The following is a 15721-nucleotide window of genomic DNA, read 5'->3' as shown; positions in this document are numbered from 1 at the left end:
ATGGCCAGAGGTGTGTGTTTGGTGAGGGTGGAGGATGAGGGGTAAAAATAGGCATTTTCAAACTGATACCTGGCGGTCCTTTGGTGACAGTGATGGCCTTAAACATTGTACTGTAAATAAAAGGTAAATGGACTGATTCTTATATATCGCTTTTTACTCTCCCGGAGTACTCAAAGTGCTGTATACAACATGCCACATTCACCCAATCACACCCATTCTCACAAGCACTGAAACTAAACAGAGTGCTGTTTTGCTAACAACATTCACACTCCGATGGATGCATCAGAGAGCAACTTGGGGTTAGTATCTTGCCCAAGGATACTTGGCATGCAGACTGGAGGCGCCAGGGATCGAACCACCAACCTCCCGATCAGTAGGTGACCTGCTCTACCTCCTGAGCTACAGCCACCCCACAGGTTCCATGTGACCTGAGGGGGGGGAAAAAAAGGTGCTGCCAAGACAGATTTGTTTCCAGCTATGAAGAAGAATTTGAAGGAGAAAATGAGTGAGGAGGATTTTGATATTTCTGTCATCTCTGACATTATTCTTTGGTTTCATTTATGTGCACAAACATGAAGGGTAAAATATTTCTAGTGCCCAAAACTGCAGCTCCTCCAACAACCTTTTGGAGGCTTGCTCCAAAAGTAAGTCAGTCCCCATAGAGACTCTTGGGTCCCGTCCCAACTTTATAGTATTATAAAACAGGTTTTCCAAGTATTCTTAACAAACAGCAGTTCAAAGAATACATCAGTGTGCTGGTTTTCTTGTACCTGTGAAATACTTTCCAGTTACCCCGTCACTGAGGTCCTGGCATGTCATTTGCTGCCTGAACCTTTTATTCTCCCCAGCCCCACATCATATTGGTATAAGGCACTTCAGCCAGGCATGTGCCTCATACCAACGCAGGTTCTTGCTTTAAACACTTGACTTTGTCTGACAACTCAAACCGGCCTCTGCTCTCTGTCCATCTGTCATCTATAACTACCTGTCCAGTGCTAAGAAGCGTAAACCTGCCTGGACTGACCGGATTCTGTGGCGACTCCGACCCAAAGCCCTGCCCCCGGATGAGGAAAATGAAAACAAAGTTGGGCTAGATGCAAAGAAGCTCAAGCAGCTGGAAGAGGACATGGAGTACCCCCTGAAAATCAGACAGGACGTGTACACCAGCATGATGGAGTACAGCATCAGTGACCACAAGCCTGTCATTGGTATCTTCACACTGGAGGTGAGAAACTGGAAACTGTGACTATCCAGATGCAGTCAGTCACCTTTCAGTCATTTGTTTAGGACCTGAATTATTGATGCAGGTCATCAGTTGATTGTGTTGTGTATTTATTGTCGACGCTTTTGGAGATGATGTAAATCATCATCCTTATCATAGCGTCCCACTAAAAGTGAGCATGCAGGATGTGATGGGAAACATCACTTACTGCTCAGTGTGGAGGTAGCTGCAGTTATTACGGGGACATTAAGCTGATATTTTGAAATATCAAACTCATTTCACTGTACAAATAAGTTTTGACAACCCATTCTAAAAACAAAAATTCATTTTTAAAGGACCAGTAACTGAATACATGTCGACGTTGCGTATTTAAAATACAAAATCTGAGTAACTGTATTCCACTACAGGTACCGTTTCAAAGGGTGGTGTTCAGAATACAGTTTGTTGAAATAAATGGAGTACGCGGCGGTCTTTTTCTGTTTCATCTTAGGTTACGCCCTCTCTATTTGTGGTCATTCCACTCCGGTGGAAACCCAAACAAATCATGCATTAAGAGGCTCTAATGCCTGTGTCTTAATCTCTCGGCCTGTGTCACCTGTACTTGCGGTTCACATAATGACGTGAAGAAATATATGTAAAATTTATTATTCAAAAAAAATTATTTAATATGAAGGCAACAGGCAGAGTGTTATAGGTACAGCTCTAAAGAATGTAGCCTCATGGGCACTGTAGTCCGTGCTGCAGGGGGAATGGACTGCTGTACCCGTTATGTGTCTGTGAGCGCGAGGAGGGAGAAAAAGGAGAGTTGAAGAGTGCGAGTTGTCACCAACCAGAAACCGGAAATGGAAGCATCTAAATATAATAATAATAATAATAATAATAATAATAATAATAATAATAATAATAATAATAATAACCACTGCAGCCAAAAAGAGTGCCTAGTTGTAAATAAGCTATTAAGACTCGACTGTACACTGTGTTTTCCTCCAAAACAATAAGTTCCGTTGGAGCAGCCTTTCAACGGCTCTCTCTGTCTCTCGCTAGCAAAGTTGACCCAGACAACAAAGTAAAACTAGTTTTTCGGTTACGAGCCCGACAAGAACCCGACTTATTAGCCAGAGGTCCCTTTACTACGGTTCAGAGCCGCGCACCTGTTTTATAAATGCGCGGAATAGTTTTCTATACAAGAGTAACGTAACGGAATACGTTACAAAATACATTTTGGAGCATGTAATCTGTAATCTGTATTGGAATACATTTTAAAAGTAACCTTCCCAACACTGGAAATGAATATGGTTCCTTAGCAGTCCTCTTTTTTTGGGAGTTCTAATGATTACCGTGGAATATATTGTAACTGAAAGCACTTGAGACTATAAACTTATCTGAAAATTCTTTATTACACTTGTAACTTAACTTGACAGGTCATTTTTTCCCATAGACATTCGTACAACTGAAAAAGTGTTTTTGTATGCAGACGAGTCGCCCCCTGCTTACATGCAAAACAGGTTTTAGATGCTTTGGCTTCACACTCTTCTGACAAAGTGAATGTGACTTCAATATTGATGCAATCTCCTCTAACCTATCCATCATAGATTTTGTCATGATAGTGTGACTCTCTTATCCCTCTTTTGAAAGTCTCCATAGCTGTGTGGTTCCTCTTGTACAGAATGTGGTTTCTAACTTGGACTGTTGATTTGTGCGTGCCTACAGCTGAGGAAGATGTACGAGACTCCTCTGGTGCGTCTGCGGGCAGAGGGCGACTGGAGCGCAGATATTGATGCCATGGTGGTCTACAGCCCTCTGCAGCCATTCCCCTCCAGTACTTGGGACTGGATCGGCCTCTATAAGGTTGACAACACGTGTTTCACTGCTGGCTGGTTCAGTGTGCTAGTTGAAAGTCTTCATTTTTGTGTGAATTTTCAGGTTGGTTTCAGCAGTGTGTCAGACTACATCACCTACACGTGGGTCAAAGACGACGAGGTGGCCTTCAACGAGGAGGTTATACAGGTGGTAACTCTTGTCTCAGTGAGTGGGACTGCAGTTTGAACACGAGCCGGAGCAAAAGTGCATGTAAGCCTCAGGTGATGGAAATGTTCTTGTTTCTGTAGGTTTATGTAAGTAAGGAGGAAATCCCCGTGCAGGGAGGAGACTGCGTGCTGTGCTACTACTGTAACGCTCTGAAGTGCATCATTGGAATAAGTGAACCATTCCAGGTAATGAATTGGAAATAATACATGAAAAGATATTATTGTCTTTTATTTGGAATTACACCTTAAAAGGATTTTCTGCAGTACTGTTCTCGTGTGGATGGAGGTCAGCATCAGTGTTATCTGCTCATCTGTCTTTTAGGTCCAAGCATCCAAGGTAGCCATTGAGGAAGGCATGCTGCCTGAAAGGATCAATGGGCTCGACAAAGCTGTGTCTGGTGATGACTTTTAGAACTGAAGTGTCAAAAGTCTTAGATTTGGGAAACTGTAAAGGTTTTCTGTCGCATTTCTTAACCTGCAGCTGAAAAAGCAACTTAGGAACTGTTCTCTCTTTTCCCCACTGCACCACTGATCTCTCTAATGCTACCAGTGAGGCTGTTTTGTTATTTACTCCAGCAGTCAAACGCATTAAAATGGAAGCTCACATTTAAATTGGCATCATGTTGAGCAAAGAAATTTTACTCTTCTTTTAGTCTTTATGAGTAAAAATAAATAAGATGGAATGCTTAGATTTTACCAAATATGTTTGTGTCACGATGGATGGGTGAAGAATATTTTAGGGTTTGTGATACTCAAGGAAATGGTTAAGGCCTGATTATCCACAAACCACTGCAGATACAATTACTCATTCTTGTACTGTTTTTTTTTTTACCACATGGATCCACTCATTCACTCCACGATGACCAAAGTTATATCACTGAGTCCATCCAGTGGACCCCCTCCACACTTACAGTAACTACAGTGGTGTTCAGAGCTATTGCGAACCAAAGTTTCATGTCACACCACTGTTTTTGAACTATTTTGCAACCAACAAATATTCACCTCCAGTGGTTTTCAATTTGAAGGTGTTTTCAAGACTTAACAGCTGCTCTGGGTTTATGCTTTATGGCTTTTGCCGCAAAGCATAAAAACAACAACTTTTCACTGAAATTAAAATATCTGACACTTCTGTTCCTATCTCCTGATGCGAAGAATATCACAAGTCAAGTCTTGCATAGTCCAAATGGAGGCACATGAAAGCTTGGCTTTGTACTTGGTCTGAACACGCTACAATGCTGTGGGAGGAAAAATGCTCACACCTACTCTTAAGAATAGGTTCGGCTCCAACTTCACTTTACTGCTACTGTAATGAAAAGGAAAAGGGAACATGAGTTAGCAAAACCCACGGGCCGTGTTTGTTTGAAGGGCACCATGGGTACGTTCAGACTGAGTAGTTATTCTGTGAAAAATGAGCTGTCAGCCTGCACTGCTTACTACTTGGAGTCGAGTATCCTCGATGCCAGTGTGCGAGCCTACACTGCTAAGTTTTTATTTCAATGGCAAAACCGGTGTGATGCCAGACCAGCTGCTTACACATTAAAAATGTCTTAATTTATGGTTAGATAATGGCTAGTTAGAGCAACCCCTCAGATGACAGTAGTCAAAAGAAGCTCTACGTCCACAGTCACTGCATGTGACTGTGTAGAGGTCTGCAGGACCAGACAACTTAAATTTCCTTTCCACTCTTCTTTAAAACAGTACAGCCAGTACAGGTAGACACAGAGTTTTTAGCTGTAAGGTAATGATCTTAATCCGTACTGTCCTGAAAGCATCGCTGAGGTACGTAAGCTGGATCTAGTCATGATTTTAAATGTTTCCTGTGTTATTTAAAATATTAACTTGGTTTTTGGAATATCCATCCCTGTGACTGTGAGTGCTATTGGGAGGTGAGATGATTTCGTAGCTTTGATTTCTCTCTTCTCAGTGTTTTAATGAACTTCAGTTGCTCCTGGAGGACTTGAAAGAAAAGCTGTATAATACAACCTTGTTTTTTTGTTTGTTTTTTTGCTGTGGCTGATTTTTTTTTTTGCTTTCTGCCATCCACCTTCTGGAAGGTTCCAGTTTTATATAAGAAAAACAATGATTCCTATCAAGGTTGATTGTGACGTCACAGCAAAAACCTTCAAGAAATGTTGCACTGTTTACTGTATTTGTAGGCTCTCGTGGTATTGTTAGTGTGATTAAATACTATATATAAATGTGTAGTTTTGATTGAACCATGTGGATTCAACAAGTGCCTCTGACACACCGCTTTACATTTACTGTACTGTACTATGCTGCTTAACTTTGATACATGTATCGTAACATTGACTTGATTACTTAAAACATGGCAAAATGTTTGTTGGAGATCTTTTTGAAATGTACATATTTTGCTTTGGTCTGTAGAAACATTTCCTGATCTGGATTATCAGCTGTAGAGGCGTCTCCCCCTTCTCTTGAATTTAAAGAAACTAAATGGCATTTGACTCAAAGCACCAGTAAAAAAAAAAAAGAAGAATATTTACTACATACATGTATAAATACTTCCTTTAATTGGCAGATGTAGAGAAGAAGGAAAATAATTCCTGCTCACTGCTTGCAGTGACGTTTGTGGATTGTAGTAAGGAACCGGGTTATGGTTTATGAAAAGAGATGCTGCTGCTGCTGAGTGTTAATACCAAATTAACTTTTTGAGATTCCAGGTTCCACTGTATTCTCAGTAATGTCACATTTCTAAAACTTGGAAACCCACACCAAAATAATCTAGATGACTGCTACAGTCCAGGTTAAATATGTGAAAATATGCACACTTGATTTTTAGAGGGGACTGTCCCTTTAAATATTGCTGTTTTAAACTTTGAGCTATAGAAATACTTGTTGTGAATGTTGCCGTTACTGATTTGTTGGAATCAGTTATACTTGCGCACACATATATACATATCAATAAATATACATATATGTTTTAACTGAAGGCTGACTTATTTTCTGAAATGCCAATGAAACATACTGTAACCGAATGCAAATAAATTTATAGCTCTGAATATGCAAGATTAAACCAGTGTGTTTGTTCTTGGTTCAGTGGGTGTCGCTTGTCTTTTCAGTTTCAAAGTGCATCTGCTGTTCTCATTTCCAGGAGCATACTTGTATTCTTGGACTCTGCTAAAGTAGAAAAAAAAAGAATAAAAAAAGCAGCTCCTCAGCTTTAAAGGTAGTTTTGGCTCACAGGGATTACTGACAAACACTGAGCTCATTAACAGAAAAGTTAGCATTTGTTTAACATGGGCACCTACAATTGTCATCTAAAACGTAATATTATTTTGGTACGTAGCATTTTTGGAATCTTTAATGTTCAGTTACATTTTTATACTATCACAGTTTAATATTTCTACTTTAAATGATTATACTTCTGCATTAAATTTCTTGCTAGTGGTTCTGAATTTCCTTTAATAAAGTGTATGCTTTCACTGACAGGCTGGCTGACAGCCATCTGCAAGGCCTCACTGAGTCACTGAACTGAACCACTCAACTGTGTTCTGTCAGTCTGTCTTGAATTTTTAATGAAATTAATTGACAATGGCTTGCTGTGTGGTACAGGCCTCCGTTTTTCTGAGTATATTGTCCATCACTTAGCACTAATTAGCAGATATACAGTGCTTAGCATAAATGAGTACACCCCACTACATTTGTCAGAAAACTTTTAGTTTCCTTTCACAATCAACATTTCTATGAGATACTATACTACAAAATTCTCCCACAAATGTGGGCCATTGAATGCGAACAAGATTTGTGAATTTGCACAGACAAAAAAGTGATTTTCCCAACAAATTAATTCAAGCCCATGTGGCAAAAATGAACACACCCCAGTTAGTCTTAGGAGAAAAGCCACACTTAAGACTACAAAATTCGAATGAACAGGCATTCAACCACAGGTGAGTCTAATGATTCATTTAAGAGGTGCCCAGCAAACAGGTGATGATATAAGGGAATTACTTAACAAAGAAAAGCCCATCGTGCAGTTTTCCAACACAACAATGATCCAAAACACACATCCAAAGCTTCTGTTGCTTTTCTGAGGAAGAACAGGGTGAAGGTGATTGAGTGGCCAAGTATCTCCTGATCTCCTGATCTGAACCTGATCTGAACCTAATCGAACACCTGTGGGAAATTCTGAAGCGACAAGTTGAGCATCACTCTCCATCCAGCATCCACTCTCTAAAAGAGGTTATTCTTGAAGAATCAAAAAAGATAATGTTGCAATATGTCGCCAACTTGTTCACTCCATGCCTAGAAGACTTGGTGCTGTCCTTGAAAATCACGGTGGTAATACAAAATACTAGATGTAGTAGTTTTCTGTTGCGTGGTGTATTTCAATTTTGCTTCAACCAATAAAAATTTTGGAAAGTGTTCTTTTGTTCATTGAGCTACTGATTAAATTTCTACTTTTTAAAGGGGGTGTACTCATTTATGCTGAGCACTGTATGTCTGTACGTGGGAGATGTGTGGTTTGCTTCCTAACCAAGCTTTCTAGCCTTAGCTGCCAAGTTCAAACTGACTCGACTCATTCAAATCTAGTAACCCTCACAAAGATGAGGCCTGAAAGACTCATTTGCAAGCAGAATATGAAACCATTGGTTGAAGTTACAGTTCATGCATTAAATTAAAAAATGAAAAAAAAAGCTTTATGGGTTTTTCAAATAAAAAATATTTGTGTGTGTGTTTTTTTTTAAATACAGTCAAAATAAGAGATTAGGCTATATTTTTCTTTTCACTGTTAAGTCTGTTAAGTACAGAGGACCAGGAGAGTCATGCGCATTAAAATATGCATTAGTTATTAATGTCAATTACAAAATAATTGAATTCCTTTAATTTATTTTATTTATCCCTTTATATGTTTAAATGATAAAATTCACTTCTTGATCATTCAGTGTATAATAAGAAGATACTTCTGCCCTTAGCTGAATGTCTCTATCCGGCTTATGCAGAGAGCTAAACATTAAATGGCTTTAATGAACACTCAGGAGACTGTGTCGCATTCTTCAGAGCTTTACTGATTTGCGCCATTTGTAAATACTTTCGTTCTTTTTAAAAAAAGATTATGACTTTTCAAGAGCAACCGATGCAGTAATTGTTAGAGACAGAGAAATGGACCTTCCCTGACGAGTGCTGGTAGAAAAACTCTGGCGCTTCCCCATTAAAACACTAGATGGCAGACCTATCCCATTACTTACAGAACAAATGAGCTGACCCGTCATAACAAACTTAAAACATACCCATGGGACAGAATAATAATTTCTAAATAAATACTTCAAAATTAACTATTAATCTATTCATAAATACTTCAAATGAAATGGATTTTAAGAAAAGGGGATTAAACTCAATAACAATGTGATTTCAAAAAACAAAATAAAATGATTCAAAAGTCTAATATTAATAGAGATTTATTTCCAAAATGGCAATTCCAGCCTTCTGTTTTAAATGTATTTCTATTTCCTGTTAGCTATGGGAACAACTAGCATAGTAGCTCATGCATTAGATTTGGTATTAACTATGGGTTGAGCTAACAGATTAACTATTGGATTAGCTTTACCATGTTTCTTGTGTCATTTAAAACATTAACTGGGCTTTGTTGTTGTTTTTTTTTTTTTTTTTTTTTTTTAGCTGTGGCTGATTTCTAGCTTTCTGCCATCCACCTTCTGGAAGGTTCCAGTTTTATATAAGAAAAACAATGAATCGTAACATTGACTTGATTACTTAAAACATGGCAAAATGTTGGAGATCTTTTTGAAATGTACATATTTTGCTTTGGTCTCTAGAAGCATTTCCTGATTTAGCATTTTTGTGATTACTTTGGTCCTTGGAAAAAGAATCAACATAAACTAGCCATGTGGTCAGATGTAAGGAGCTATCTGATTGGTTGGACTGGCTGGGCTGTCTGGACTTTTGTATGCTAAGGAGACCTTTTTAAGAAGAGTGTGTTCCTGTATATAGGGCATATGCTTTCTTGACAAAAAGCTAAAGGGATTAATCATCCATATGTCTGGTGTCATTATACAGGAGCATATGTTTGTTTTTTATGAAAACTGCTGATCTCAGACCTGCACTGATTTCAACCCTGCATATCTGCAGTCAGCTGCATCAAGAACATGATATTTTCTCTGACAGCTTTAAACCCAATGTAAGATAAAAGGTCTTCACTTGTATGTTGAAGTAAAAAACCTGCAATTCTCTCACTGTGTTAAATGTATTTAATCTGAAGTATAGGAGCTCTGTAGGGGGAATGTATGAAAAGAATGCATTTTTGAAAACCATTGTCAGTAAATCGTCAGCAGTAATATTGATTTATGTAGTGTAAAATGCTGATGGGGAATGTTTTTCCTCCAGAATAAATCCTTAAACGTTCTGTGCAGTTTGTCAGTAATAACATTTGGCACATGTCTGACCTATCTTAAGACACAAGATATGTAAGAATGTAAAAACTCTAATAATAGTCATCAGCTTTAATGTCTGTTATTTATCAACATATCTGAAACCAGGGGCAATTCTAGAAACAGAGCTTTGGGGGTGCTGAGTACCCAGAGAGATGCCCAGCCAGGCAAGAAAAACTTTACTTGTAACGATGAGACTTCTTCCCTGTCTCTGTCAGTCCTTGCATCCTTAAATGTCTCCAGTTGTCCCGAGTTCTCTCTGACTGTCTCCTTGGTGCATTTACACCCCTGTTCCTCCCTGTCCTCGTCGTCTGTTGTCTTCATCTCCGTTATCAGTCATCATAATTTTACCATCTCTGTGCAAGTCTGCAAATTTCTTTATTAAATCATATGATTCTTAAATTCATCAAGTCTCTCTGTGCCTGGGTCCTCGTCACAAAACATGACATCACTGTTTGGTACATTTTAACACAATTTAATCCCCACATTTGTGAAAGAAAAGCAAAACACTTTTTTGAAAAGTCTGTAAAAAAACCATCAAATCTGAAAAAAAGGTTATTTAAGTGCTGCTAAAGACTACTACTGCAAAAGAAGAATGGATTGGAATAGAGCAGGGCGATATGACCAAAAATATTTAGTGTGTAGTGAGCAAAAAGTAAACTGAGTGCATTTTTTGGACAGAGATTCACTTTTAATATGTATGTATAATAAAATACAGATACATAAAAAACACACTCCAAAAATAGAAGAGTCCTTGAAATGTATAATTATACAAAGTATTAATAAAGAAATTATAAAAATTAAGACACCGTGGTCTATGGTACAATGTATACAATGTATGAAGAGATCTTTACTGCAGATACTCCTATGGCTTTGCATATTTTTTCTTTTCTTTTAACCTATGTCACCTCACCTTGAAGTTGGCAAATCTGTCTATCACATTTTGGTGGTCAAGTCTCTCAAGCATCTCTTTCTCAACTGTTTGAATGCTTTTACAGCATTCACACTAATTAAGAACAGAAGAGCAAAAAGGACACTTACCATAAGACAAACAGCATTAACGTTTTTCTGTGATGTCACAAAGCCATTTGTGACATCACAGAATTGCCTTTGAAGATAGCTGTAGGGGGCGGAGTCAGGTTCCAAGAAAACCTATGAATACACCCCATGTTGACAGAAACTGTAAGTTTGAGTTTCCATTTGGAACCCACATTACCTAGTTGAGTAGATAACTGGTTGCACTTGATAACTTTGCGCAAACAATATAAATACAAATTAAATACATTCATTTAAAAATAGCTGCCACACTAGAATTACAGCATAAAAAAATTGAAAAATTTAGGAGAAGAGAAAAACACCTCATGGCTTTAAACAAGGAACAGCAGAAGACAATATCAAAATTTGTTAAGGTGTGTAGAGAACGTGTGGATGATATTTCGAGCCTTAAACAGGAAGCCCGCGCCCATCTCTCACAAGTAGACCAACTAAGAAAACGTATGGCTCAATGTGAGATGAAGGCTGCAGGATCAGAGAAATATGAGAAAAAAATCCTGGACCTTCAAAAGAAATGCAAAGACTTGGAAAGGAAACATGCCACTGAAAAAAAGAGACGGGAGCAGAAAGAAAAAGATGTGGAATTTCTGTCTCATCTTCAAGGCAAAGTCAATAGACTGAGCAAAGAAAATGAGGCCTTGAAGCAAGAATTAAAGCAAGTGACCACTGAAAAAAACCTAAAAGTAAAAGAACTGAAGGAAAAAGAAAAACAGATAAAAAATGAGCTTAGAGTCCAGGACCAGCTCAAAGAAGAGAGGGTCAACTTTGAAAAAAGGACATCAGAATATCTTGTAGAGGCTAGCACGCTGTTTCAATGTAGAGACAGACTTAAAACAGTGGAGGCACTAGAAGAGAAATTAAAAGCTGAAATTAAAACATGGCAAAAAAAAGCAGAGGATTTTGAAGAGCAAAAGGACAGGGTCATTATGGAGAAAAGCGCATTGATAATGAAAAATAATGAACTGTCAGATTTGCTTTTGGGAAAGGACTTGGACAATAACAAACTAGTAAAAGAGTTAAAAGGAAAACGAGAGGAAATAGAAAGTCAGACAAAGGAAGCCTCAAAGCAGCTTTCTAACACGCAACACCTGGAGAAAGTCCTGCAGATGAAAAATGAACAAATAGCCAAACTTGAAAGTGAGAGGCGGGAATCCTTCAAGAAAATGACATCCCAAGATCATGAGATCGTCAGTCTGAGAAATGCTCTGAAAGAAACAGAACACAGACTAAAAATACAGATGACGCACGACGAGTTTTGGAATGAAAAACTTAATAAGGAGTTATCTGAGGCTAAGACCGTGATCAGTCAATTTAAGGACACCATAGAGTCACTGACAAAAGACACAGAACAAAAGAATAGTGAACGAGAAGTGATTCAAGCAGAGCTATCCAAGTCTCAGACCAGGTATTTTGCTGTGAAAAATCAACTGGAGCTCATCAAACAAAAGCAGGCAGAAGCGCAGACGGCACAGGCCAAACAACTTGCCTGTGTCAACAAGGAGCGCAAGGTAGTTAAGAAAAGGCTGGTCCAGATTTTGGCAGACAAAGAAAAGGTGGACAAAGAGCTCACACACTACAAAGAAATTGTGTTTCAGCAGCAACAAAACATAAAAGAGCTGGAAACTGAAATTCAAATGAGTTCAACTCAAAGACAAACGATTGAAGGACAAAAACAGGAAATTGACCGTCTGACGAAGCAGGTAAAGGACCTGCGTGAGGAGAATTCCTTAAAGGTTGCCATTGAGCTGCACAAATACGCTGCAAAAACACAGGAAAAAATCTTCTCGCAGTGGCGAACAAACAGACTTAACGCTAAAAGAAAAATGCACATGTCCAGTCACGCATTAGTATTTGAACAGCGCCGCCGGGACCGCCTGTTATGCAAATATAAACAACTGGTCACAGAAAAGGACAAAGAAATTAAAGAACTGCGGTCAACGCTGAATCAGGAGGCTGCACTTCAAAACAAAGATGCCATACAGAAACTCCACAGATGTGAGTGGGAAAATCGCGACCTCAAAAAGCAGTTAGTAACAACACAGCGAATCCTTTCTGTATATGAGGCTAAGAACAGCAGCCTTGTAGAAGAAAATAAACAACTGACACTTGAGGTCAGCGCAAAGCACGCCCCGCTACCTCAGATTTCCACCAAGGCCAAGTCAAACTCTATGGCGAAATCATATCAGCAGTCTGAGGTTGGGCGCTCAACCAGATTCATCTCAAGCATTCCTCAAAAGACAGAAAAAAAGGTTTATTTCCTCCCTCCTCTCGTAGGCAAAACGTTGGCATTGCAGAATGTAAGCAGTAGACCCTCCAGATTAACCAACACACCCCCATAATTAAGTAACAGACCCCATCAGCCGGGTCATCACACCAGTAAGAACCCTGCTGCCCTGTTCCCACACCAGAAAGAACAATTTTAAACAATAATTCCCATTCATACATTGAAAGAAATAATCAGTTTTTAGACTGGTCAACAAACACAAACTGACTTTTTAAAAAATTAAAACTCAATCACTAAGAGATATGGTTAAAAACAATGCTAAAAATACACTGAGGCAATTACCTCTCTAACCCAGGAGGACCTGTATTTCCCTTAACACCAAAAATAGTAGACAACACTAAATAATAACATCTGTTTGCTGTGAGGAAGTGACATGAACACGTTCCATCTGTGTCACTACCTCACCCCCAACCAGTCGCGGCAGATGACTGCCCCTTTCTGAGCCTGGTTCTGCCGGAGGTCTCTGCCTGTTAATAGGCAGTTTTTCCTCCCCACTGTCGCCAAGTGCTTGCTCATAGGGGGTCCTCGGATTGTTGGGGTTTCTGTAATATTGTAGGGTCTTTACCTTACAATATCAAGTGCCTTGAAGCATCTTCTTGTGAACTGGCACTATGCAAATAAAAAATTATTGGACTGAACTGATTTTCCTTTTGTTTATTAAGTCTGAGTGGTTGTGTTTTAGCACTTTTGATCTACTTCTATACATTGTATTCATTCCTTGAAACGAAGTAATAATTCTAAACTTTCCACTGTGATTCTAAAACCTTAGCAGAGAGCAGAGTGATAGGTTTGTAGCTTGAACCTATTCGCTGGAACGTTGAAGACAATATAATTACACAGCAAAGCAAGACACAAGTAGGCAAAGTTCTTCATGTTTCTCGTGCACGGGAGAGAACCGGACAGGCGCCGTTCCTTCGCTTGACCCCAGTTGCTCTCTTCGTTCTCCCGTAACACTGTTCTTTTATTGAGGTTACATGAATATGCATCGGTTCATTAACATATGACGTCTACATACACACAAAGAGTACCTTGCCTGTGTGTGTGTATGTGTGTGTGTGTGTGTGTGTGTGTGTGTGTGTGTGTGTATGTGTGTGTGTGTGTGTGTGTATGTATGTGTGTGTGTATGTGTGTGTGTATGTGTGTTTGTGTGTGTCACAAAGCCATTTGTGACATCACAGAATTGCCTTTGAAGATAGCTGTAGGGGGCGGAGTCAGGTTCCAAGAAAACCTATAAATACACCCCATGTTGACAGAAACTGTAAGTTTGAGTTTCCATTTGGAACCCACATTACCTAGTTGAGTAGATAACTGGTTGCACTTGATAACTTTGCGCAAACAATATAAATACAAATTAAATACATTCATTTAAAAATAGCTGCCACACTAGAATTACAGCATAAAAAAATTGAAAAATTAAGGAGAAGAGAAAAACACCTCATGGCTTTAAACAAGGAACAGCAGAAGACAATATCAAAATTTGTTAAGGTGTGTAGAGAACGTGTGGATGATATTTCGAGCCTTAAACAGGAAGCCCGCGCCCATCTCTCACAAGTAGACCAACTAAGAAAACGTATGGCTCAATGTGAGATGAAGGCTGCAGGATCAGAGAAATATGAGAAAAAAATCCTGGACCTTCAAAAGAAATGCAAAGACTTGGAAAGGAAACATGCCACTGAAAAAAAGAGACGGGAGCAGAAAGAAAAAGATGTGGAATTTCTGTCTTGTCTTCAAGGCAAAGTCAATAGACTGAGCAAAGAAAATGAGGCCTTGAAGCAAGAATTAAAGCAAGTGACCACTGAAAAAAACCTAAAAGTAAAAGAACTGAAGGAAAAAGAAAAACAGATAAAAAATGAGCTTAGAGTCCAGGACCAGCTCAAAGAAGAGAGGGTCAACTTTGAAAAAAGGACATCAGAATATCTTGTAGAGGCTAGCACGCTGTTTCAATGTAGAGACAGACTTAAAACAGTGGAGGCACTAGAAGAGAAATTAAAAGCTGAAATTAAAACATGGCAAAAAAAAGCAGAGGATTTTGAAGAGCAAAAGGACAGGGTCATTATGGAGAAAAGCGCATTGATAATGAAAAATAATGAACTGTCAGATTTGCTTTTGGGAAAGGACTTGGACAATAACAAACTAGTAAAAGAGTTAAAAGGAAAACGAGAGGAAATAGAAAGTCAGACAAAGGAAGCCTCAAAGCAGCTTTCTAACACGCAACACCTGGAGAAAGTCCTGCAGATGAAAAATGAACAAATAGCCAAACTTGAAAGTGAGAGGCGGGAATCCTTCAAGAAAATGACATCCCAAGATCATGAGATCGTCAGTCTGAGAAATGCTCTGAAAGAAACAGAACACAGACTAAAAATACAGATGACGCACGACGAGTTTTGGAATGAAAAACTTAATAAGGAGTTATCTGAGGCTAAGACCGTGATCAGTCAATTTAAGGACACCATAGAGTCACTGACAAAAGACACAGAACAAAAGAATAGTGAACGAGAAGTGATTCAAGCAGAGCTATCCAAGTCTCAGACCAGGTATTTTGCTGTGAAAAATCAACTGGAGCTCATCAAACAAAAGCAGGCAGAAGCGCAGACGGCACAGGCCAAACAACTTGCCTGTGTCAACAAGGAGCGCAAGGTAGTTAAGAAAAGGCTGGTCCAGATTTTGGCAGACAAAGAAAAGGTGGACAAAGAGCTCACACACTACAAAGAAATTGTGTTTCAGCAGCAAC

The 15721-nt window shown here is 39.0% G+C and overlaps 1 protein-coding gene across 3 annotated transcripts in view; it reads left to right on the top strand.

Moving 5' to 3' along the window:
• Nucleotides 1-6194, top strand: part of inpp5ka (inositol polyphosphate-5-phosphatase Ka) — a 21232-nt gene extending 15038 nt beyond the window's left edge. For 2 of the 3 annotated variants that reach the window (XM_080888104.1, XM_080888103.1), the window contains exons 9-12: nucleotides 994-1225; nucleotides 2933-3229; nucleotides 3331-3435; nucleotides 3572-6194. In XM_080888104.1, coding sequence (XP_080744230.1) covers nucleotides 994-1225; nucleotides 2933-3229; nucleotides 3331-3435; nucleotides 3572-3661 — 724 coding nt within the window. In that variant the 3' untranslated portion in view covers nucleotides 3662-6194. The remainder of the gene's footprint in view (nucleotides 1-993; nucleotides 1226-2932; nucleotides 3230-3330; nucleotides 3436-3571) is intronic. The other variant, XM_080888105.1, reaches the window with a different exon arrangement.
• Nucleotides 6195-15721: the final 9527 nt, after the last annotated feature.

This window comes from Rhamphochromis sp. 'chilingali', assembly GCF_963969265.1.
Source record: "Rhamphochromis sp. 'chilingali' genome assembly, chromosome: 8".
NCBI classification, from domain to species: domain Eukaryota; kingdom Metazoa; phylum Chordata; class Actinopteri; order Cichliformes; family Cichlidae; genus Rhamphochromis; species Rhamphochromis sp. 'chilingali'.
This window is presented reverse-complemented; position numbering and strand designations above follow the sequence as displayed.